The sequence below is a fragment of the Takifugu flavidus genome, chromosome 4 (genome assembly GCF_003711565.1).
Source record: "Takifugu flavidus isolate HTHZ2018 chromosome 4, ASM371156v2, whole genome shotgun sequence".
NCBI lineage: Eukaryota > Metazoa > Chordata > Actinopteri > Tetraodontiformes > Tetraodontidae > Takifugu > Takifugu flavidus.
In genome coordinates, this window is record NC_079523.1 from 1,890,092 (window position 1) to 1,916,049 (window position 25,958).

At 46.6% G+C, this 25,958-nt stretch overlaps 1 protein-coding gene across 1 annotated transcript in view; it reads right to left on the reverse strand.

The window, feature by feature from the left end:
- cntn3b (contactin 3b) overlaps nucleotides 1-13,338 on the reverse strand; it is a 35,674-nt gene extending 22,336 nt beyond the window's left edge. The window contains exons 1-4 of the mRNA XM_057030453.1: nucleotides 12,911-13,338; nucleotides 8,124-8,259; nucleotides 6,375-6,510; nucleotides 382-557 (exon numbers count right to left, since the gene is read on the reverse strand). Coding sequence (XP_056886433.1) covers nucleotides 382-557; nucleotides 6,375-6,510; nucleotides 8,124-8,220 — 409 coding nt within the window. The 5' untranslated portion in view covers nucleotides 8,221-8,259; nucleotides 12,911-13,338. The remainder of the gene's footprint in view (nucleotides 1-381; nucleotides 558-6,374; nucleotides 6,511-8,123; nucleotides 8,260-12,910) is intronic.
- Nucleotides 13,339-25,958: the final 12,620 nt, after the last annotated feature.

The window sequence follows — 25,958 nt, forward strand, 5'->3', positions numbered from 1 at the left end:
TTTGAAAGAGTCGATCTCAAAATATGAGGCGGATGAGGGTGAGCATCGCCGCTGTCAGAGCTGGAGGCACAAATGAGAATCAATAGAGTTCATGCGCAGTTGGAGGCCTCGCCCATTCTCTGTGCGTGTGTGTGTGTGTGTGTGTGTGGGGGTGGGGTGTGTGTGTGCGCGTGACATTTCATTCAATTACAATTTCTCATCTCGAAAATCTATTTGCGGGCAATCTGAATGAGGAAGTGGAATATTAAATGAAAAAAAAGGGCAACAACAACAACCACAGATCACTCGGGCTGGTGTGAAACACGGAGAATTAGACGCCAGCTTGTGATAACGTCCGTCCAGAGTTGACGGACGCACGGACGCGTTTGTGGAATCACTTACATGCGAAGCGCAGGCTGGCTCTGCGGCTGAGGACGGCCCCCCACGTGTTGACGGCTGTGCATTGGTAGACCCCGGTGTCTTGGTCCTTGTCCAGGTCGCTAATGATCAGGCTGCCCCCAGACATGTGACGCCGGTAGTCATTCCCAGGATCAATGACTGTTCCGTTTAGTGACCATCTGGAGAAACGCAAACACAATCAGTGGCTCGGACCCCCGGAGACGCGCGCTCAGAGTGTTTATCACAGGTATCGATTCGATCGCTCTACTCACATCATGCTGAGAGGACAAAAGGTGCGTAATAAGAGTTGCTCATGTGTTATTAAGAGAGGAATCTGAATGTGACAGCAGGTTCTGTGGAGGACAGCAGAACCGTGACTCTAAAGTCCAACACATCCGATGTGGTGGGTTTTAGCTCGTCTCTAGATTGGTTTTTACTGAAGAGGCTGTTTTTTTGGGGTGATAAAGAAAGACAAGGTAACCTTTAAAAGCACCCAGAGAGAGCGCGGTCAGCCTGCTGCATCACTGCTGCGCTGATGAAGAGCGCCTGAAAGTCTAACGTGCGCTGCTCCCCTTCAGATCAGCTCTGGATATCCGGTGGTTGACGGAGCGGCTTCGCCACGACGGAGACAAGGGCAAAACTCCAATTTCTGCTATTGCGTCTACGCTAAGAGCTCCACCGGAGCTGCTTTTGTCTGCCCAAATGTTTGAAACCAGCTTGCGAGGGCCTAAAAAACCAAAGTGAATAACAGGAGCGTTGCCATAGGCTGGGTTTGCTAAGCTTAAACATGAGTGAGATGCAACAATGTGACGTTAGGCTGCAAAAGTGCCCGATGAGTCACAATTCAAGGCTGAGCTTTTCTCTAAAAGGTTTGTGAGGAGGAAAGAACATTCATGTGCTTCATGTCTGTCAAATAGACGGAAATCTCCTCACCTCACTGCATTCCCTCCCTTATTATTCCCATCAGATCCAAAGCTCTGCGTGGACTTTAGGTCTCGTCTACTTGTGTAAATGCACGTGCATTAAATGTTGTTAATTCATTTACTCTAAACACTAAAATCAATTTTGACTTCTGAGTCAAAACAACCTAACTGGATCCAAGTGTATCCTGTCTACAGTAGATCACATATAATCAGGATGTAATACCTCTAATCCTGTCTCTATGGTTACCATTTTGGGTTAGAGGTCACAGTTTTTCTGCCGGGCTTGACGGGTCCAGAAGCATCAACAATTAATCACAATTAATCTCTTGATAGTGTTGATCCGAATGCTGATTTGAGATGTTCACATCTACCATCTACAGCCTGAACATTGACCTTATCGTGGTGGAGGGGCATGATGGCCGTGGACGGGTGGGGGGGGGGGGGGGCATGGGGTGATGGGGCTTTGTGAATCAGACAGCAGAACGACAGGCTACAAGCTGTGGACCGAGGAGGAGGAGGGAAGAAATGAGATTAAGACCAAACAAAAGATTCGTTCTGGCTGTGGATGGAAAAGATCATGAGAATTATTAGCATTAAAAAAGAAGAAGATCTTGCTTCCAGGGTGGGAGAAACTAAGAATGATGGCGATGCTGTGTGTTATTCTGCATCGGTGACAGACCTGTGAAATGGCAATTCCAAAGATAAGCAGGGAAAAAAATCAATAACTATATTTTTCCTCCCGGGCAAACTAACAGGCAGTTCCAGTGATGCCTCATGCAGTCTTAAAGGCGCTCCGTGCAGAGACAAAGACAAAGCTGTTTTTAATCCTGTAGCCATCACACAGCGTTCTGCAGCCCCCCCCCCCACCCCTCCAATTATCATTACATCACTGCTCCGTCACCACAGGTTTAACACGTTTTACGAAAAAATGCTCTGACTGGATATTTTCATCGTAATCGGCCATCGTGCTGCGGTCCTTATTTGCACTGTCCCCACTCCCTTTCCTTCTCTATTGGAGCCCACGGCTGGATTATTGTATGTGAAAGAGGGGAGGAGGTTAAATGGAAAAGGATAGGAAGCTAGTTAGACTCCTGCCACCCGGGATGATTGAACCCCGGGAGAGGGAAATGGACTGATCCCACGCCGAGCCCAGGGGACAGCCGACTGCACCAACGTCTCAGATGGCCTCTGATGCCGTACGACGTGACAGGCGTGACCACAGCAGGCCCCGCCTTCACAGGGTTTTTGGTTTTTCAAAATAATGTGGGACGAGCTGTCATAATAATGAACAGATTACTGGAGGTTAATGAATGGGCTCGTGTTATAACAGCGTCATTACTGTAGATTAGACTAGTTGTTAATAGGGCTAAAAGAAAAACAATAATCAATAAGTGCTGTCAGCCTTGTCCAACGCATCACAGCACACGCTTCTTCCTCACTTGTTATTCAAATACCAACTTCAATAGTCAACCCAGAGAGGTGAAGGGCCCGAGCGGAGGTCCTGGTTGCAGCTCGATCATATTGAATTCCGCCACCATATTAGCTGAAGGGGAGCTTACGGTATTGTCTCACAGACCTGGAAGTGCACTGCGGCGCGCTGCGGGCGGGAGATGATCCGAGCACGCTCGCAATGAACTCCCCGTGACCTTGAGGTCCACATCAATTTTGCATGAGGTCTCCTCATCAAATAAACTGGGGAGTGTTCTGCGGCGCTGGCTCACCTGGCCCTCCTCCAGGCCAGACACCCACAGAGAGTCGGCAGTGACCACACAGACCACACACACACACACACACACACACACACACACACTCACACACACTCACAGTTGAGAGCCGCTAATGGAATTTCAACCGCTGAAACACTCATAATTTTTGAGTGGTGCTGTCTGTTCGTACAACGGGCTCACTTGGCCTTCAACGCAAATGTAAGCAAACTATTTCTAAAGTGTTATTTTCAATCCATAAATGAGCCCGATATTGTGCCCCCCACCCACACACACACACACACACACCCTCCCACCATATATGCCACCACTTCCTGGTATCTGTTAATGACTTTCCCATGTCTCCGTTCCGTCGCAAATTGCATGTGCCTGAAGCTACATTAGCATGATGACGGACACCAGCCACGGTAACTATTTGTTCCCGCTTTCCAATCACTGGCGTGCCCTTGATCCGCTGTTGCGGCAGATTCATAGTAAACACAGTGACAGGTGTATTCATAAAAACAGCTCCCGGGGCGCTGGAGTGTGCTCCGACGCTGCACTCAACCATTTGTCAACTGAACAACTGTCACGGCTGCCTTTTGTACATCCACCGTGTCCCCGAGTGGGTGAAGTGGAGCAGAGAAAGGTGGTGGGAACAAAATGAGACGAGATGAAGCTAACGCGCCGAAGCTCAGGGCGCAAAGACAATTTTGGGTGTGACGATGGATGAGCGGATGCAAAAAGGTGCTCAAAGATGCTGTTTTGAAGACAGACCTGTGGCCTTGCGCTCTGTTTTACGTATATCATCATAAAATGTAAGGGAAAACAGGCTAATTGACAAGCTAATGCAAACAAATGCATGAGAAGTCGCACGGTCGAAGTCAGTGGAAACCAAATAGATAATTCCTTCTTAATTGCAACAGTAACCAAGAAAATCAAGTGAGCAACTCAGAAAGTAAAAAGGCCCCAGTTGCCATAGCTAATCACTGTCTGCAGTGGTGAAAGTCAGCACAAGCGCTTCCTTAAAGGTCTTTTTTTCCCTGCCTCAGATGTCGGAACATCTTGAGGTACGACTTTAGTGTCAATGTGTGAAATAAATTGATAAGAATTTATGCTCGCTGCTTTGTCATCATGACAAAACAGGCCCGTCGTTGCTTGAGGGGAAACAAGTCAGGGGCAGTCAGTGTCGGCAGATGTGACGAAACCTAAATAAAGCTTAAAAAAAGACCCTCTCCTCAAAGTAAAATTAAGAGGAAGAGGAGAGTGTCTTTAAAAGCATTACTGGAAGTGTCAATCCGCAGCGGTGAGTTTACTCACTCAAACCTCCGTTTGAAACTTCAGACGTATATATTTTTTTATTTATAACCAAGCTGACCAGCTTTCAGAAGTGGAGCGCAGCTATTTCACCCGGCAAAAATAAACTTAGAGATTCAATATAGCAAAAGAGCTGATTTACTGCAGCTCCAATAAGTGAGAGGGGCCACACCAACTGGCTCCGTGCCTGTCAGTTAGTGCCCACAGTCCAAAAACATTATGACTCTCACCAAGACATGCACATTAGCTTGATTAGCCTCTGAATTGCCTCTATAAGTGTGTGAGTTAATGGTGTGTGTGATAGTCTGGCGACCTGTCCGTGCTGGGATATGCTCCAACGACCCCCCGACCCTGGTTATCCATTGGAAACAAGCAGCAGTTAACAGACAGTTTACTGCTGAAGAGTGGCACTATTTTAGCCTTATTTTTATTATTTATTTGTGGAATCTCGGCTTTGATTTTCACTTTAGCCTCGCGGCGACATTTCCTCTGATGTCTTTGCCACAGATTCCAGGCGGCAACTGGTCACTTTGCCTTCAAGTGCTCGGCATCTGCAGCATCTGGAGATCTGCTGTGGTTCAACTCCACGAGGCTCCTCAGCTGTATGGGGAGCTGGGTTCCCTTTCGCACGCTGCGTCTTCCGAGGTAAAGTAGCCTTCCACGGTAATACAGCGGCCAAATCAAGATTTTTAAGACATCACAATCATGCAGCATAGACGTCTTCATTAATTTGCTACAATTTTAATGGAATTCTGTCAAGAATACTTTAGTTCATGAGGCTGTACTGAATAGCGTTCATAAATCTAAAAATAAATATTCCAAAAACAGGAACCATCTTGTCCTGGCTGAGGTTTTGGGAAATGTGACGTTGGAACATTTTCCTGAAGCTAATCCAGACATTAGGAATGGAATTACACTCCACCATAAATCTTGCATCCAAACAGCTGGAAAAGACCAAAAAAAAAAGAAGAACGATGGAGCCCGTGGTGCTGAAACGTCCCGACAGCGTCCCGACTCCATCAGGAGTGACCTTTGTCACGTCACGCGCTTTGATTCATTGTTCACGTTAAATTTTGATTGGAGCCGCTTCAACGTTTCACTCATCTTTGCTCGGCGCGTCTGCTCGAGCAAAGCAAAGTTACAGCTCATCCTGAGCAAAACGGCCTTCACACATTATTCAACATCACAAACCACCGGGAAAAAAAAAAAAAACACCTTTTCCCAACACCAGCAAATGTCAGGAAGTATCAGGCTGCAGGTGAGAGGATGCCAGCGATGGTTTGAGCTGCATCCTGGGACAGCTCGGCTTCTGCAGCGGGGGTAATGACACCCCCGCCGCTGCTGCTGTGTCTAGACCATGTTTTCATCTAAAATGCATTATAGGAAATGTAGGCATTTAACAGAATGTCACTCACAAGGTTATTGCCTCCCCCCTGCCTGCCCCTGCCTGCTGCGTGTCTACATGCTGCTGACCAAGCTCTGAAAGGCAATCTACCACAATAGGAGCGATGCAGGCAACTATTCAGGCAGCTCTCTGCACCATGGGGCAGATTTGGGAGACATTAATGGATCTGTGGAGCAAATGATTCACAGGACTCTTCTTTTCCCCCCAATAATGATTTCCTAAGCCACGCTGCATAATGCAACCATCAACTTTAGCCGTGCAGCATTAATCGGAGCATTAATGAAGTTAACTGCATCTCTGAGGTGTTGGCATATTCATCAGCCACATCAACCTACATCACAGCTCAGGCTGGAAATAGATAAGCCCCCTTCAATTAGAACTGGATGCTCCATTAGGCAGCCACACTTTGAAGCCTGCCTTTTACCCGGATGGCACCTAATCTCTGTCCAACGTTTATGCTCCGAAAGCGCTCTATGACAAATCAATGGCAATCAGCACTATCAATAACCTCTTTGATTGCCATGAAAGCAGCACTAAAGATTCACAAGCAATTAGGCAGCAACAGCTTCTTAGTACGCAGCACGTTCAAAGGGGGTAGACGGAAGAGCCGAGACTCGTGGGTAACACAACTTTGATGTGGTAATTTACCTATACTGTGGAGGAGGACTTCCTTCTGCCTCGCACGTGATGGTCGCGCGCTGGTCCGGCGTGTTGATCGACAAAATGAGGTCACTTGGCTCAGTCTTCCATCTCGGCCCTTGAAATATGACATCCTCTGTGCAGGCTGGGGGGGGGGGGGAGAGCATTGAGAGTAATACAAGTCAGGAAAGTGCCTCTTTGAGTAAACCTGGAAAAATTGTACCGAAGCACCGACAGTGAAAAAAGTGCTTCGTCTCGCTGAGCTCTGGTAACGTCCCGCCTGTGTACACGGCTGTTTCAAGCATTCCATCAGCTGCTCTGAACAAAGCTCCCCCGCAAACAGCACCCAGCACAAAAGTACCTTTGGATGGTCCCCAAGATCACTGTGAGTGCGCGCGTGCGTGCACGTTCGCACGCACACTTTGCTGCTGCTCCACTTAGCCTGATGATGCGTTTCCTGATGTTGCTGATACGTTATATTTCCACTGTGCGTGTAACTGCACCTTAATGTGACCGTCGCACGTATTTTTTCACGAGGCTCTTCATCATCTATATATATTTTATTACCATCCAAGACAATAAAAAATGTACACGATTCAAAGGTCCCTTTTGACGCTTCAAGAGTATTAAAAAATGCTGCAGGTATGTAACAAATCTTTTATTACCTAAATATTAGGATGTGCAGAGGGGAGGGCTTTAAACGCTCCCTGTTGGGTCATTTCTTTGATAAATACAGCAAAGATTGATTTTTCTGAATCTCCATGCCATATTATACATGCAGTGGTTAATTGAGGCCATAAGGCTGGACTCATCTGCCACGACCTAATTAACATCCTACTGCTAGCAGACTGCAGCGTGTGGCTAGCACTTTGTAGGAGGTAATCATTTGCAAAGTAATCAAAATGTATGACAGATGGATAAATGACGTGAGAAGAACCAGAAATAGCGAACAGGTGGAGTGCTGCTCCTGTGAACTGGGTTAAAACGTTATTTTGTCTTGTAATCTAACGGTAAAAATAGACTCCAATTCAGTGAAAACACAATGCGTTGCAGCGAAGTTTATGGTCGTGTTTTTCTTTGACTTTGGCTTCTTTTTTTCTTTTGACAGACTCAAAGAACAAAGAGCCGCCTGTGCACGTCCTCGATGACAAGGCCAGACGCCACTTCTGCGACAGTCACAATGGTCGTTATCAGCCTGTAGTGATTTTCGAGGGCTTCTAAGAGTATGATCACAACGCTGAATAAGAAGTAGCACCTATAGGCGTCGGCCACGAGGAAGGTGAGTCTGCCTGGGTCGCTCTCCCTCGAGTGCTGGGGGTGAATCGCCTGCGAGCCAATTTGAATAACATTCATCGAGATTTACAATGTCATTTAAACAAGGGTTGACATTCGGGTGGAGCATCTGCACTCCTGAAGCGCCAATCCCAGGTGGCCACACAAGGGCAGGAGGAGACAGAGGGGCAAGTAGCTGCTGCTAAACTGCAGGGCTGAATTCTTTGCATGGATTCTGATAATGATCTGGACGGGCCGTAAACAAGAACAGAATCCCAGTTGCCCTTTGCGGCGCTGCAAATTGGCAGTCTTGAAGGACACGATGGTGGGAGGCCGCGTTCAGGCTCGGGTAAGAATGAGCAGCAGCGTATTTAGTCTGATTATTAATAAATATACATGACAGAGACAGGAGAGATGATGTCGTGACATCAACTGTGACAATGTATTCACTGAGACACCAATATAATCCCAGTTCAAGTATCTTACCTGCAAGGCATCCGGTGATTGATAGCAGAACAATTTGTTTCCATGGTGACATCATCTTTAGTTGCCGAAGGCTAATAAGTCTCTCATCCAATTGCATGTGAATGGATTGCTCCCACTTGTATACAAGACTTTCAATCTGAAGGGAAAATAATTATGGATGTGATTAAAATGTGACATTTGGATGCAAATACAGTAAACACTCAGCAGGAATAAAAAGCAGCCGGCTAAAGTACGCGGCGCTGCTAAAGGTAATGCTCGCGACTATTCTGGAGTTATGGGAAATGAAAGGAGAATGAATCTTGAGGAATTAAGAGGCTGCATGGTGATGGGGGTTCTGCAACAAAGGAACCCCTCAGGATAAAAGGTGCCAGTGTGATTTTCAGGTGGTGCAGGAGAAGAAACAGCCGCTAAATGAGCCTGTTTTCATCTGCGCTGCATTTTTCATCTCTCCTAACAAGCTCCATTCTGCCCCCTTAAAGAGGAAGTAAGGAGGGAAATGATGGAGCTCAAAACATACTTTTCTCTCCAGATTTCACTGTTAATGGGAGCTGGCAGACCGGGGCGCAGCGCTCCACCAAATGCAGCGGTTAACAACGGCTTTGGCAGCAGGCTGAATGGAAGCAAGGTTCCTATATGTACCGCGCTTCCTCAGATCAACAGAAAATATACAACGCTTTTTTTCTTTGCATCAAAAAACCTACGCAGCAGGGATGGATGTTACGACTTACTTCTAATGGGATGTAAGTACTGAGGAGGACGTCCAGTATTATTAACCAAGGACACCAATTATTTAAAACCGCAGCACTTGTCTGTTTAGACATGATTTGCAGCCACATTTTTTAAAAGAAATGGTTAATTTGGACTTGATTAGGGTTTCGCTCTAGACCGGCAGCAACGAGACAGTTTCAGTACAAATCAGAAGGGCTGGAAAAAAGAGAAAACAGCTTTTTCCTCTTTTTTATGGAACCTCTGGCTGTCTATCTGACAGCACATCTATGAACCAACCCTGGTGGAGTCAGAAGATGAGCAGGTTCTCTGCAGCTCGGACCATCGCCAGAAGATGATTCGGATGATGTTCCAGCAGCTTTGCGCGTGTTGCTGGGGCAACGGCCGACTGTTGTCCCCATCCAAACGCTGTCTCCACCCTCCAGACGTAGGTGTTCCACCTAAACTGCAGCCTGTTATTGTCCTTCTCCACTGAAGTGAGACCTTGTGTGTGAGAACCTTATTTTTATCCGTCTAAGGGCCGTTTCAACATTCTTTCTACTCCTTTTCAAACCGTAAGACTGAAATGCTGAAATTCAGCCTCTATATTATATTTGACCAAATTTAGGAGATTTTACTGCTCTCTTGATGAGAAAAATCAATTTTGATGCTATAAATGGAATGTTACGGTCAAGACTGTATGGAACAGCCCAAGTCTTGATGGCATAAGAATTCTACCGTTTTCTCAAATGAATCCTCCATAATATTTCCAACTAATAAATCTGCTACCTCTGACCTCCAAGCAAAGGCCTGTTATCTATGAAATGATACATCAGATATTGATATCTTGCCATTGATCTATGACCTAAATGGCTATTTAAAAGGAAGGAGGTGGAATGGAGAGTCTGAGGGCTGTAATTGTAGTATTAGTGGAACTGGGGGCTTTGCTCAAGCTCTGACCTACATCACAGTAAGTGGAAAGTGATATGCCTCTCTGGATTAAGAATTCCACCAATGCTAACAACACAACCCTGTTATGTGGATTAACCCTGAGGCTATCTTTCGTAACAGACCTAAAAACTAACTCGTCATTGTTTCACCAACTTGTGGTTGTCAGATTGTGGCCGTGGACACGAATAATAGCGGTACTCTAATCTGAAGGAGGAGCGCCGTGGTGTTCCGTGACACAATTTTTCTTTCTGGTGGTTCAGATGATCTCATTTATCTGGTCATAACCTAAGTGCTACTGTTGGCGTAGCTCAACTGCCCCAGTGCCAGTAATTGTCCCTCATCTGGCCCAACTGCAAACACAGCGAGATTCAGAGTGGATTTCCTGGTGTCCTTGAAAATTTGGGTTGAGTTTTGCCACTCTAAAAAGCCTTCACATTGGATTACACAGTTCAAGCCAAAAAAAAAAGCCTGCTGGGAGCGCGGTAATTCAGCAAGAGTCCAACCTCTTTATCCAAACACATCAATCGGCAACTTTTCACCATCCTGAGAGTGAAACGTCTTCAAAAGGAATTTTTGTGAGTCGGTGCTACGCTGCCATGGAGACGTGTAAACGAGCACCGCTAAATCCTGGAGCCCGCAAAACATGTCCTTCGATTCACTCGATTCCAGCATCTTTTTGGTTAACGTGTTTCTAATTTAACGGCTCATTAAAAAGCCTAATATGTCTCATTTGTGCCATTTTGCCCCGTTTTCATCTTCCATGAAAACTTCCAATCACACGGCTGCACCAGAATTTTAAGCAAACCTTCAATAATATGGAAACATGAAAAGAGCCTGAAGAAACGAAGGAACATTTCCAAGATGGCGGTGACAAAGTTGACAGCATTTACTTTTCTCTCCTCTACCGAAATGATGAGGAAAAGATTGCTCGGCCAAAGGTAATGAGGCGTCGGCCGCTCACCTCCACAGAATCTAAACCTAATGGAAGTCGTTGGCTAAATGCATTCCAGAGTAAATGAGATGGCTTCTTGGTTAGTGGGGCTGTTGTTTGGCACATAATTGATAGGAGAGGTGGTTAAAGGCATCCAGTTCCCCCATGAGGGCAACATAATTGCAAAAGAATGTAATAAGGAAGGGAAGAGGGGGCTTCAAAGCTCAAAGTCCAGATCACTGGCGATATACAGAGCAGGCGGATCCGGAGGGATCACGCCACGCAAAAACACATTCTTTAAGTCCAACAAACCCACGACTCGCTATAACCACCGCTACATTCATTTCCATTAAGTTATTGTCTTTTTTTCTGCCGTGCTCTCAATTATAAGAGGGAGACAAGCGGGGAGACCAGGATCAGCCACCAGGGACGGCCTCCATCTGAATCCACAGCTGCTGCGCGCTGTTGCAAATGAAGGGAGGAGCCACGATCAACAGCAGGCTGATGCCGCTCCACTTCCCCTGGCTGCGCGGGACTCTGCCTCTCTTTGCTTTACATTATCCAACAAAGACGGCAAACACACACAGAGGAGATGAGCTCGGGAGGCAGAACCTCGCGGCGCTCCGACACCTCCGGGCCCGGACAGAACAGAACCTTCCAAACGAAAGAGGGACTGCTGACTTTGACTGTAGCGCAGCTCCTGCATGAAAACTCAGGTGAATGAGTGACGAGTCTCACGACAAACTGTGGGATCTCAGATGAAACTGTATCTCATATTGTCGTCCCCAGCCTGAGCTGAGCAGCTGCTGCATTAGCATCCCCGAATAAAGGCCCATTTCCCCCCCCCGAGACTTTGCCTTCGCATCATTTCAGTCAGTCGGGGGGCTTTAAAGAAGAAAAAGAGCCGAGACGGCAGGTGCACGGCTGATGCGTCGGGCATTCCTATTACTGTGACGTCAGATTTGAGCATGTGCGATTTTCCTAAAATCGAATCTGTCAGTTTCAGAACCGCCATCGAGTTTCTTGTCTGTTGCATCTCAGATGCCTGTTTACCACAGTAAACATGACACATGTGCTCTGGATGTGGAGCAAACAATAGAGATCGGCGTAGGACAAAGAAAGGCTGGGTCCTTGGACGCCGGCGAGATGCCCCCAGTGGCTGTCTTCAATGTTAAGCACGGCTGCAGCCCTCAGCCGCTGCCTCACGCGGAAGGGGGGGGGGGGGGTGTACGGGAGTAAGTGCACTTAAAAGAAGAGGAAGCAGTGATCCATTTCTGAAGCCCATCATCAGCCTTGCAGACCCTCATCCCAGATTCAGCCTCCAACATGACTTATAGGTCAGAGACGGGGACACTCGAGCGGCTCTGCACATGTTTCTTTATGCTGTTCAATCTATTTCACAGCCTTGCTGAGGTCCTAAATGGCTGCGTGTTGAGAAAGCCGCCCCGGTTCAATCAAAGGTTGTTTTTTTTAATTTTCTTTTATTCAAACCTCTGTGTGTTGGATGTCGTGTTAGGAAATAATTCACGGCGTGGCTTCAGAGACACGTCTCACCTCTCATTTGGTCAGTGCTCAGATATGTGTAAAAGGCCCATGAATAAAGATGAAGCGGGCAGGGAATGTTTACTATTCCTGCAGAATGATCCTTTGAAGATGGAGCAGGGTGAGTCCAGGAGTTCCTCTCACGGTTGTGGACGTCCTTGCAGCACCGCTGGGAAAAACAACACTGCTGGAAAACATTTGCTTTCCTCAGTAAACGGGAGCAGATCTATTAAATATCAAATGCCCTCCAACATTATTTCAGACGCCTGATTTTTCTCTACTTGAGTCTAAACTACAGAGTCCTCGACGGGGACCAAAAGCACCGTGGTAAACTAGTTAACGCGGAGAGGGGACCGTCCTGATGTGACTGAGCAGAGCAGCACCATATGGACTTTGTCCTCGATTAAGGCAATGAGCCCCAGCAGCAGAAATCCCAGCACGACCGTGCGAAGCATTCGAGGCTGGTCTAAAAACGCAAGCATCAGCACCACGCACACATGTGCTTTGTGACCACCACCTCTGCTCTCGGATTTTTAGACTCTTGGAAATGAGAGATTTTTAAACGGATTAACTTTTTATATTAAGAAAAACTTAATGTCATTCCCTTTCATGTTGGGAGAAAACAGGAAACGGTGCGAATCACCACTCATTCACTTACTTGTGCGGTGGGATTTTTTCCTCTTCATTAAACTGCCTTGAATGTAATTCCAGTATCGGTTGGATGTTGGATCTATTTCAGGCTCCTCTCGCGGCAACTCTTGCGCTCCCAGCAGCCAAATCGGACGGGTCGCTCTCTGCTCATGCAGTTTCAATCCTGCTCCGTCTCTCTCGGGCTTCAGAGATGGGTCTCAGCAATCGTATAATTCCACACTTACAGTGAGTTTGCGGCGTGAGGAGGACGCACGCCTCCGTGTCGGAGATCTGCTAGCTCCTCGTATTACACTCCACAAGATGCTGGCAAGGCGCAGAGGAGGACAGCGGTGCCTCTGAGCGGAGCCTCACATTGTGCGCATCCCCGGGCTGCGCTCTCTTTGTGCGCAGGAAGAGGCGCCCACTGGTGACGCGTGAAAACACCCATCCAGCACGGCGATGCGCCACCAGCCTATGGGCACCCGCCGTTCTCTCTGCCCAAGTGACTCCGCATTCAATGTCACCACATTTAAGAGGGAAGAGGAGCAAATAACACAGATTTTCCTTTTTTTCCCAAATCTTGGAATGAAAAGGATTGTGGACGCGGATGTGATTGTGTCTGTTTTCATTTTTACACATATTTACACTTTATTGCATTTGCAGGAGTTTTGCAGATGAATCTGAGGTTACCTGCTCAGTTTAAGTGTTCCAACGTGCTTTCACTCCTGCCACAGTCTCACAGACGATTTCTACGCGCTAGTAACTCGGAATCCAGTGAGATTTCGCCGTCTGAATTTAACCCGACGCCGTTTTCACAGTAGAGAAGGAAGAATATGGAAGAATATGCACTAAACATGATAGGTGAAGAAGAAAATGACATCACGTTGACGCAAATGAATCACAATATTGGTGACACACATGCATCAGCGTGTCAGATTTGGCAGCCTCTACTGGTGACCATGGGCCAATTTCCAACCTGCTTCTCATTCAAGCATCAAAGAATTTGTTGGGATTGTCAGGTATCCCCCCCCCCCCCCCCCCACCACCACCACCACCACTGCATCCAATAATATTTAATGGAAAGAGGGGTGTTGCCAATAGAGGAATGAAATGAATACAAATACAGCTATACTCAAAAGTATATTTGAATCTGTTTGTCTTCTATTAAATTAAAGCCTTGAAAGTGGAGCCACGTCAGAATTTGTGGAAATTTCTTACAGCTAAGTGAACAAACAAACAGTCGAAGAGGACGATGCACCATAAAAACATGATTATTTTAGCTTTCTGACCCTAGAAGTACTCAACATGGTGCGCAGTGGCCCTGCAGTTTCAAGCAGGAGGAACCACGGTTCAAATATTCCGGGAGAAAAACAATTTGCATTGAGTAGTTTATTACTTTCATGGTCAATTAGCAAAATAGGCAAATAGAACTTTTCAGTGAGGGGGACTCTAATCTTCTCAGCGGCTTTACTGCAGCAGCTCCAGCTCCCGTTCCCAATGATATAATGTCATTTGCATTCAAGTGGCAGACCAAAATCAAAAATGTGACATTCACTATCTGCATATCTAAACATCTAAAGAGGAACGGCGAGCTGTGTTATCTCATTCTGTCCGTCTGAGGGAAGACACTGGCTGTGAATGGGTCTGTTGGGGGGGTTGGTTTTTTATTTTCCTCCAAAAGTGGATGTTGCACTTCCAAAACTCTTCTTAGGACGTGTCATCGCTTCTCTTTTAAGTTAAAGGAAGCTTTGAAAAACTGGAGAAAGGGAAGGAAAAGTGGCAAAACAAGAGGGGGGGGGGGGGGGCATTAGACATTCCCCCGGCATTCAGCGTCCTTCCCAGCTGTCACTCATGACACTAAATAAACCGCCCCACCGCTGCATAGATAATTACTGTTAGTTTTATCTGCTGCTACCATTTGATTGAGTTAAATATTGAAATGATGGAGAGATGAATATTTAATGTTTCTGGGCAGAGGAGAACTCCGGGGAGTTTCCTAAGAGCCTGATGAGAAATACGGAGGAGGTGAAACGCTATTAATCAAGGGTATTTGGCAGCTGATTGGCTGTTGGGGTGCCGGGGTTTATGTGTAAAAATAAGGCTTTTCAAGGTCAGCTGAGAACACAGTGTATTATCCACCCCGCTCCATGTGTTAGCGAGGAGGTGAAAAGAATGAGGAGCTTCGGAGAGCACGCGCATCACTTTCATAGAGCAGAAAATCCCGCCGAAGCAAAACGCCGCTTTAAAGCTGGAGCTGATCTCTGGGAAAAATGGATGAGCAAAATGAATACGCTGCTCGGCAATGAGGCGGTGTGATCGTACAATACGGCACGTTTCAATGCAATAGTCAGCTTCCTTTAACTTTGAAACATTGACCTCTGACAGGCTGCTGAAAGGACTGAAATGTTCTATACCTTTTATTCAGTTCCTTTTCACAGCCCATTTTAACGAATCTAGACCTTCAGAGAAGACATCTCCATCCTTTTATGAGTGGAACTGCAACTCAGACCAGCTAATAAACGAGCTCTTATTGATTATTTGCTCTTAGTCAATGCCAACCCTCACATTTGGGTCTTCAGAGGTGTCACATGTAAAGCCTGACTGATGAATGCAGCACAAGCTGGAAACACAATGAATCCTGGCAAAGCGATAAAGGCAAAGCTCTGGATGAAAAAAATGAGCGTGCGCAGGATTCTGACTCATCTGACCCCACTGAAAATCCTGCCGTGTCTAATTGTCGAAGGCTGGTGCTAATGCCGCCGTGCGCGTCGTCTACGTCTTCAAGCTTGGGTTCACGTCCGTGGAAGGATGCAACACGAGCAGAGGGGTGGGAGGAATCGGGGGATCAGACGAGCTCAGGTTCACCTGTGGGTGTTCGGTGCTTCCCAGTGAGGAGTTGAGCTCCGACCAGGAGAACGTACGCTTTGTTTTTCCAGCTCCAGGCTTGGCGCTCGACAGAACCTGCTTTGTTCTAACTGCCAGTAATCTGAAGTTGCAGGTGGAAAAAAAACAAACATCCAGTGGTGAGAATAACATCGGATGTTTTATTGGTGCACTTTGGGTCTCTGCTGCAGAGGAAAGCCAGAGATGTGGATTGGTCTTCAGCACGAGGGCGTCAGAGGTGAGACAAGACACAACAAACAAGGTGAAGCCCACAGACCTCGTTACATGTAGCTGCTGTCTTCCCTGCAGAGGTGCAGGAGAAAATCCAAACTCGTCTTCCGTGGAGTTTTTCATGCTAAGTGTAAGTGGATGGCAGAGGGCAGTCCTCAGACAGTCTTTTTGAAATCATAGCACACCTACAAAAGGATGCTACAATCTGAGCACTTCCTAAACAGGAAACGCTAATTCCGCTGCAGGTGTAGTGGAGCTCTTCCAGCTCTGTAAAGCATATATAGAATAATTGGTCAAAGTCTAGTGGCCCCTTCGGCAGAGGTCACATGACTGGGCTTGTGTTCCCGATGTTCCATTTTTAATATAAATTTCAGAAGTATCTCATTCCCCCACTACCTGCCTTTATGTCAGAAGTTGCTGAGGGCTGTTACTACTAATTGGAAAACATATTTCTGTCAATGTCTGCTAAATGCTTTAATTATTATTCACTTTGGGGGAAATTATACTTTGCTGTCTAATATTTGCACACACACGGTGTTTCAGAGATATTACTGCTGCATTTCTAATTCTGGATTCTTATTAGATTTCTCTGATCTTTATCAGTTATTTGTGCTTCATTTGTAGAGGGTGTTACTTCAATAAGTTTGAATCAGAGGTGATGAGAAGGGATAAAATGTTTTTCTGAGACTTTATTCCGTCTGCGTGTTATTTTTTATGATTTATCAAGGCAGCGTTTTGTGCGTTAACAGGCCACATGGCGAAGCGAAGCTGTAATTCTTTTATTCATGTTCGGTGATATAGGACATCTTGAGGTAGGACTTATGGGAATTTATGACTATTTTCAATACAAACCTCTCCTTAACCTCCAAAAGTAACATTTTCAAGAAATTTCCATCTGTTTAGAAAGACTTGAATTGAAAAAGGGGGCGTCCTTCGCAGGGCTCCAAGTACTTGATGGTGTCCTTCCATGTTGTCCTTCCATCATTCATGTCTCCTGGATTAAAGTGAAGCTTGTGTCATGACTGAAAACAACGTCCATTATGGCTGAAGCCTTGGCTGCCTTCATGACCTCAACCCAACGGAATAAAAGAAAACTCTTTGTGACTATCAAACCATTTCCTTTGGTACGGGTCACCGGCGCCTGGTCTGCTTCAGCAGGCGCTGGTGGCCAGTGCTCAGATGACCAGTTCCCATTTGGCTGCATGATAGTGAGCTGCATTCACGCTCTTGTGTCGTCGTTTGGCTCTGTGTCTTCACATCTTTGATGGAGCACAAACATCAGCTTCAGCTGGACTTTCATCATCTTAGAATCGTCTGCAGGATCGAGCCGTTCAGCGAAACATTAGATTTGTGATTCAAATCAGTGATTTGCTCTCTTGCTGTTGAAAAAATCAACTAAAATCCACCTCCAGCATCAGCAGCACATCAGCACATTGTTGCTGGGATTCCTGAGCCCACCCCGTTATTCCGAGCCTCTCCGACACTGGCCACCTGTTGCTTACCACCCTAACCCTAAACTATCACGTCACCCACCTTTCCTGTCCCAGGGCCAGGCCCATGATTATTTACTGCTCCTCCACTCCCCCGGCACCATCTATATTCTACCTGTCAGTCCAGGAGGCGTTTTGAGATTTCATAATTAGTAAATGCACCATAATGAACAAGAAGTTATAGATTCCATTTCACAGCATCTGCTAGCTTCTTTCATTTCAGTCATATTCATATTTTTGAAGGCTCCACTCTGCTTTAATCACTTAAATCCTGACAAATAGTTCCTGGATGGATCATATTGGCTCATTTCAAACACATTGTGTCAAAAAGTTGGACTGATGCACGAGAAGTCTTTGTTATAAAAGACTGAAGCCAAACATCAATATCTAGAGACTCAGTCTGAAGCTGAGATGATTTTAAAGGCTGCTGAGGGAGTCCGGATTTCTGCCAACGTTCCTTCATCCCCTCTAAACAGATCTCAGCCTCCGCTGCTATAGTACTGGGGTGATGTATTTCTGCTTGTTCTTAGATTCCCAGGAATGGGGCGTTAGATGGGTTGTTTTCTCTATCCGCCTCGTTGGGTAACAAACCTTTAAAGCTTTGTGATCACCGCTGTGAGATTTGGTTTGTTTTCAGTCTGGAATTGAGGGGAAAGGACAAATATGGGTGAATTCCATCCATTTCCAATGAGCAATGTTTTCTAATGCTGCTGCTTATTCTTCAAGACACAAATGAGGACATTTAACAGTCCTGATCAGCTTGATGGTGACGATGATGCTCTCCCATTCACGAACACTTTCAAACAATGAAATGTGGGACCAACATCAAGCAGATTTTGTTTATTTCAGTGATGGAGCCCATTTAAATTCCAACGATTCACATGAATCTTTTTGTTTTGTTTGTGCGGATGTGAGCTCTAAATCCTGTCTGCAAACTTCTGCGGGCAATTAAGTATCTGATAAACTGAACCGGGAGTTTTTTTTCCATCTCGTCGTATGTTAATGGAATCGGAAGAGCCAAATCACCACCGTAGCTCTTATGAATTGGTTCTTTTATCTGTGTGAATGCTGAAAAGGCACGCGGACCTCTCGGGGAGAAGCAGCAGTATGGCACGAGGCTGAGAGCGCCTCAGTGATCACACGTGGCCTTTTCTGCACATGCTCATACACTGCTTCTCAGAGCTGCACGTACCAGTGGAGGCGTTCATTCAATTTAGCCAGGAAGGAAGGATCACGATAGCATAATTGCTGTGATTCACCCCAGCGCCGAACACAATAAGCAGCTGTGTTTTCATGTGCGTGAGGTCTGGATCCTCCGCAGCTGCAGCCGTGCACAGCTGCGCCTTCTTTTTATTTTTTTGTTGCTTTAAACCTGCTTTTGAAGGCTGAGGTGGGATATGAAGGCGTCCCTGTCGTTTCTTTCGCGGTCCTGTCATTCTGGCTTCGTTGTTCTTTGGCAAGAAAAGCAGCGGCGGAGCGGCCGTGTCATTCACTCAGTTTGGTGTCGACATGGAAGAGAATAATCTATCCCTCCGCCAAAAAAGGAGAGAAGCTGTCAGGGCAAGTGAGGAACAGGTTTAATGTCAAAAATGAAGCTTTGTGACTATCACAAGGTGTCTCTGATGACACATGTTCACCCAGAGGCCCCACAGCAACCTGGGGAACCTCAGCCTGTCCTGGTTGTATTTGGAGCTTCAGGAGGGAGAGAACTCCGTCCTGAGCTGAGAGTCCAAACACTGGCCATGAAATGATCTTGTTTGTCATCAGCCGCTGAGAGAACGTCTAATTAAAGGACAATTTGGGTGTCCAGTTGTAGCGAGAGTTAGAAAAATCCGTCGGGCTTTACAGCAACTTTGGAGGGTTTCCCTGCAAAGCTGGCTGATCCAGGCCAGTATTACTTGGCTGGACAAAAAGGCAGATTTAAGTCATTATTCCTCCTGCCTCTCCTGGTCGTTCCAGAGATGAAAATGTGAATTAAAAATAAAGGAGCTGGCTGGCGTGAAGGGGCAGGCTGGGTGTCAACGGCCGGGGTTAACAGTTGAACGGTGTCGGGTTTTTACTCCTCGGCAGTAAATTGCTCTCTCCTCCCCCACCTGCTCCTCACAGTCCAGGTAATAACAATCACAACAGCATTAATCTCAATAAGAGAGGGCTCCGGGATAATGCTGGAAACAGCACATTTCTCAAATTAAAAGCCACATGGAGGACAATAAGCACCAAAGGCAGAGGGAAAAAGGCTTGGTGGTTTCGTGTTTGTGTTTACAGAAAGTACCGGTAATTTATTCCATTTGAATTATCAAAACATAATTAAAGTGTGTGGAAGACTGCCAAGAGTTTAAAAAGGCAAACATAAGATTTTATTCCAACCCTTCATTATCCAGTGTAGTCCTGCAATCACAGGTCGTCATAGAAACCGGGCCATGAAATGCCTCATTATATGCCCCATATTGTTTGTTTGTGCAGAGTGATAACAGGTAAAGGTGTTAAACTCTTGGAGATTTACATCTTTACGGGTCTTTGCTTTAACCTGCGCTGCTCCAGACGGACAGAGGTCAGAACCCTGGAAACCAAACAGGACAACAAACACTGAGGCGCTGCCTTTTAACCCGGCGATGTCGGAAGGAAGCTGTTTCCCTGCCGAACCCTTGAGGGCAACCATCACCGGAGGACCTGAACGAGTTTATCCCTGAATCAGTCTCCTGCATTAGTTCATCCTACGCGTTCCTCAACATGGTTCCAGGGGTGTGCAGAAGGCTCGTGCAGAAGTGGAGGCTTCCAACTAAATCTCAGTACTCGGTGTCTCAATATTTAATGGAGACGGGCGCTTGACGGGATATTTTAAGTTGTTCTCCTGCTTCATCACAATGATCCTGCCAGTGTTGTGGTTGGGAGGGAGGCAGTTAAATACTGTAATGAAATGAAAGAACTAATATTCTTTAATTATGGAGCGCACCATTCCACATCTCAGATCAGATGTGATTCATCGTGCGTGGACTTAACTTGGCCTTTGCTGCAAATCTCTCGTATCTGTATTCAGGAGTTAAAGATGAGAGCAGTGCACGTCTACATTACACATCCTCCGAGAGTCAGAGGGATAAATAAAAAGATGTCGGCGGGCAAGCAGAGCACCATTAGTCCAGAAGAAAGGAAGTGGGTAAAACTCACCATGGCTTCACTTCTCAGCGCTAATGATCTAAATACTCCATTTCCCTGAAGGTTACTTCCTTCACACTAGGATGTCCTTGTCAACAATGATTTATATGTAGATCCGCAACTGTTAGCGGCCATTCTGAGGAAGCCGTTCCATAGAAGAAGAAAGTTTATCCGACTTCACAGTGCTTGTTAGGTTGCATTAAGAATAATGTAATTTACCCAGAATTCAAAGCCTGATCCAAGCCCGGAGGGGGGAATATTTACATGAACTGCTGCGCGCTACGTGTCGGCTGCACTCATCAATAGAAGCAGTCACCTTGTAATTGCTGTTAATGAGGTTTTCTTTAGCACATGTAAAACCCCCACCTGCTGAGCATTTGAATGGAAATCACGTCGGCTGGCTGCATCCGAACCCTCACAGCACATTCTGACACATGCTTCAAATTCAACCCAGCAGCCATGAAAAGCCAAACGAATGCTTTTACCCTTTTGAAGGTAGCGTCACACTCTGACACCAATGTGCACAAAGTCAGAGAGGATTCGGACTCAACAGGCAAGCGTTCCTGCAAGCTGCTGGTAAAATTACAAATGGGCTTTTAAACTGGCGGCAAACTACTGCCCAAACTCCCCGTGCATCATTGTTACCATGGTGATTGTTTCATTATTGTTAATCAGTGAATCTTGTGTTTACCGTATATATGAATGCGTCCTTGTGTTGAAACCAAAAGCATCTTCGTTAGAACACACAAACCGACATTCTTCCGACAGAGGGTTGAGCTTTACTAGGAAAAAAGAGAGGAGCATTAGCCTAGCCTAGCCTAGCCTAGCCTAGCCTAGCCTAGCAGGTGGCACTGAAAACAGCAGCAATGTCCCACAAACAGACCAACGGTGAGAGCGGGCAACGAAGAGATCCAGAAATGGGGCAACCTGGGTGACATCGCCAAGGGCTCCCACACCGCAGTGGCCCAGAGGGCCAAGTGGGAGCAGCGGTTCCTGTAACGTTCCTGACCTCCGGGTCGACCAGAACTCCCGCAGTGGAACCGCGCATGTAAAGTAGAGCTTAAATGCAAAGTAGTGGATGTCGAGTAAAACGTACCTTTTTAAAGACTTTGTAGATTTGGTGCCATTTGTATCAGCTTGTGAGAGCAGCTGTGTACAGCAGCATCAGCTCAGACCCTGCCCCCCCCCCCCAACCCCGCTACAGCAGCCCACTCTGGAGCTGCCGTGCACTGGTTAAGCCAGGGCTGATTCCAGTCTCTGTGAAAGAGCAGATAGGGAGGTGAGACTCATATCTTCATCCTGACAGGCTCAGTACGCCCCCACCTTTTGGGACTTCACACCAACCACCCCGATAACACAGAACTCGCTACCCTTGTCATGCACTCGGGCGCACACGCTCCCGCGCGGCGTGACGCGACGCTGGCCTTTTTATTTAAACGTGATAAATATTTAATTTGTGAACGTGTTGTGAAAGATCACATGCGCATGCACAAAGGACCCTCAGCTGAATATGCAACACGCAGATAAATATTTCAACACTCTATTTCCCCAATCCCCAGTTGACTCACCGGGAACCTGCAGCTGATCTGGGCAGGAATTAAACATGTTTCCTTGCAATATTTATTCACTAAAAAGAAGCAGAGACACACAGATGCCCAGATTTGAAGAGGGGGCTGCAGCCGGCCATGATCCGTGTCCATGTAAAGATGCTCACTTTAATGACACGAGTCCTCCAGCTCACGTCTAAATAGGTTAGTAGCACACGTCTAATAACACTAATACTACGTGCACCAGTCTTATATCCCCTGACTGGCTACCTGGCCCTAAAAATATCCTCAGACTCGGACTCTCTCCACATCAGATTAGAACACGGGGCTCCGGCTCCAGCAACGTTAAACATTTACAATTAGAGCTAAGCTGCGTGAGCCACTGATGCTGCATTTTTAAAAACCCTTAAATGCGTAGAGTCACTGAGTGGAAAATGGCCGGGCGGTGTCCTTTTTTTTCCTTCGCGTTTGTAGTTAAAAGTTGTTATTAGGCTAATTCACATCGGGGGTGTTCCACTAAAAGCGTTCTTGATATCATAATCTGTAAAATAATGATCGTTTCTTATCAACTGTGGCTATCGAATACATAATCATTGTGTGCTGTGGGGGGGATTGCGTAATTGTAATCAGTTTAGCCTCTTTGCCCCATTTTCTTTTTTGCCACCCCACCCCCCCCCTTGGAATCCCAGGACCATTATAACCAAATAAGCACTGGAAAAGCGGGAGATCTGCATTCATACAAGAAAAACAATAATGAGAAAATGATTCGAAGGCCCGTCGCCATCTATGAAACCACCCAGCGACAATCTTATTAAGATGAATGTTTTTAAAAAGGCTCAGCAATATTCCTCCTGCCCTGGTGTAAAGCAGCGCGCCTGGCATGGCGCTCCACCGCGTATGAGCGAAATTCATCAATAAAGCAATTGTTTAAGTTCCCAGTAGGTTTCGGCACGGGCTGTAAAATTTATGAGCAGCAGTACAAACAGACAGTGGATGGATCGAAAAGGGTCCCGGAGGCAGCCGGAAGAGAGTCCTTAGCAATAACAACACAATCAATCACATTCAGCGCGTGTCACATCCCACCCTGGGCTCTCCGCCGCACATTCCAAACACATTCCAAACACATTCCCACCTTCGCATGATGGCAGCGCTGTCATCACGTCCAACTCCAGGAGCCCCTCATTTGCACACGGCTGCACGCGGCCGGAAATGTGACGCGCCGCCGTCTTGCTATCGGTACGTCTGACTGGTATTTAATAACAACAATATCATGTTGTTCCATTTCCTGCTCTATATCTGGGCTTTTCAGCCTGGGTCCCTTCATTGATTGGTCAGTGATGGGGCGTGTCCCATTCGGCCCTTACGTTTGGACTCGCAGGCTCGTTAACGTTTGAGGGTTGGAAGCTAACCTTCAGTGGCAGGAGGGCAGCATTAAACTGAGGCGTTCAACATTTTAACATGCTGCTCTGCATCGGTCTGTTGGCCTGTTGAGCTTTTAAAGGTAATTGTTGCATCACGAGACGAACAGCCCATTCAGTAGAACCTCCTCGTGAAGGCATCTTCCTTCGCGTCCATGAGCCCTCCGCATTCTCTGCAACATTACAGCAGGTTCTTATTCATAGTCTCCCCTCTTGGGAAGACACAGAGGGCAGATTCGCCTCTGGCGTCCTCACAGCGTCGGACAAGAATCTGCTCATTATTCTTCCAATACGACGAGAGAACCGAGGCCCCGATTTTATCAGCCGGCTGGACAGGAGTCCACCCAGGCAGAGACGCATGCTGCCGGCTCCTCTGTTCACACGAGAAAAGACTGAATTTTACTGATGGCGGGAAGAACAGCGTGCATTCGGTGACACACACTGGTCTAATTTACTCGCTCGACTCAGCTTTGAGTAAAGGAAGGAGACAAAGCGGCAGTATATATTCACAGTAAAGCACTTTTAAATGACACGGCGTAGCATGCATAATCAAACAGCGCGCTAACGCTCCTCTGATCCGTTCGGGGTGTGCACAAATCACGCATGGCTCAGCTCGATTAATCATTCACAGTCCCGTTCCTGTTATCACGCAGAGCAAAAGACCGCAGACCTGACGCGGCTGCTGCAATATTAAACACCTGAGATTATTTCCCCGTCTTTCACCGACACCATCTTGATGTTACATGCCGTTTTATGCTACCAAGAAAGATGGATTTTAGGGCGACCGCGTGAATGCGGGGCCTAATTTCGACGTTACGCCCCGGAACGACTCATAGGGACGGCGCGGAAGTCATCAGAAATCCCTCCCACATAAAAAAAACATGTCAGAACCTCCACACTTCCATCACTTTGGGATTTTTCCGTCGCGACTGGCTTTTTTTTTAAAGTGATGCAAATCCAAACCCACTCAGAGTGGCGCTAACCTTCGCGAGAGGAATTATGCAATTTCTCCCTGCAAGAGCAAAGAATTCCATAGTGATTTTGCATGTTTTCCTATCGCTGAATATTAGAGGTTTTATTACACATTTAAAGAGAAGCCATCAGGATTTGAGACCACCAAAATCCACGGACGGAACACGTCATGCTAGCTACAGGCGGAACCGGTTGATATGATGAGAAAGGACAGTTATTAAATAGAACTCAGATGATGGGTCATCGCAATGTTAATTTCTCCTTCCTGATCAGTTTGATTGGTGTGATGCTTAAATAATTGCCTGAGTGTCAGAACAATAACGGGACATTAACAGAACAAGACAGCTGTAGCAAGTTAAGACGTAGGATGCTTTATTTTGGCTCATGCCGCCCGTTCTGAACAAAGACGTCAGGATAATAAACCAAAAAAAAGGGACGTTGGAGCTACAAGAGGCCTCATACCTTCATCACCACCGTAGCGCGTCAGCGTCTGGGGAAGAGACACTTCCTGGTTCCACTGTGGTTCTGACCCGCCGTTTATTGCTAGAAATAGTCCAAATGAGAACATGACATTTGGAATTGATGGGCTTTTGCACTTTATAACACCATTAAGTGAAAAAAAAAAAGTGTTTTAGGGAAATAATGGCTGGAGAATTCGAACGAGTCCCTTTAATTAACCTCATCATAGTCGTGAGCAAATTTTAAAGCCATTGAACTTGATAATAATTTGGGAAAATGCACCTGAGGGATTAGCAGGATGTGCGTGGAGGATTTTAGAGGCAATTTTACCTCCCTTAGAAGAACATTTCTCTTTGAGTTCAGTCACGTTTTATTGTGCTGCTTTTTCCAAGTTGGCGCTCTGCACGGAGCACCTGTCTGTCAACCTCGTGGGCTCCGAGCCGAAGGCATCCAGCCTGGGAGTGCTGCTCCCTCACACGGTGGTTCCTCTCCAACATGACTGACACCTCGGAGATGAGCGCAGTGCTCCGCGCGTCTCATCACCGCTGTCGAACAGGCCGGCTCCTCCAGGCTGCAGGTGTCAGCTCCGCATGATTTCTGCAGGAAGAGGCCAGTTTGAAACCCCTCAGCTTCGCTTCCTGTTGTTGGCGGAGCGGGAAAACCAAGCGTGGTCAGGAAAAGGCCAAATATCACAAAAGGGCTGCAGAGACAATTCCAAGTGGAGGGGAGAAGGTAATCAAGGGGACCGAAGGGCTTGTGCACGCTGATGATGTTGTACGTCGTTACTGATTACAAACAATATCTATCAGCTGAAACTCCCCTTTAATTTATATCTTAAATGAAAAGAGCTAAAGCAATTTGCAGGAAAGGCTTTTGTCCCTCGGTGCTTTTCCAACCATTCAAATCTGGGCCCAAACGCTCCC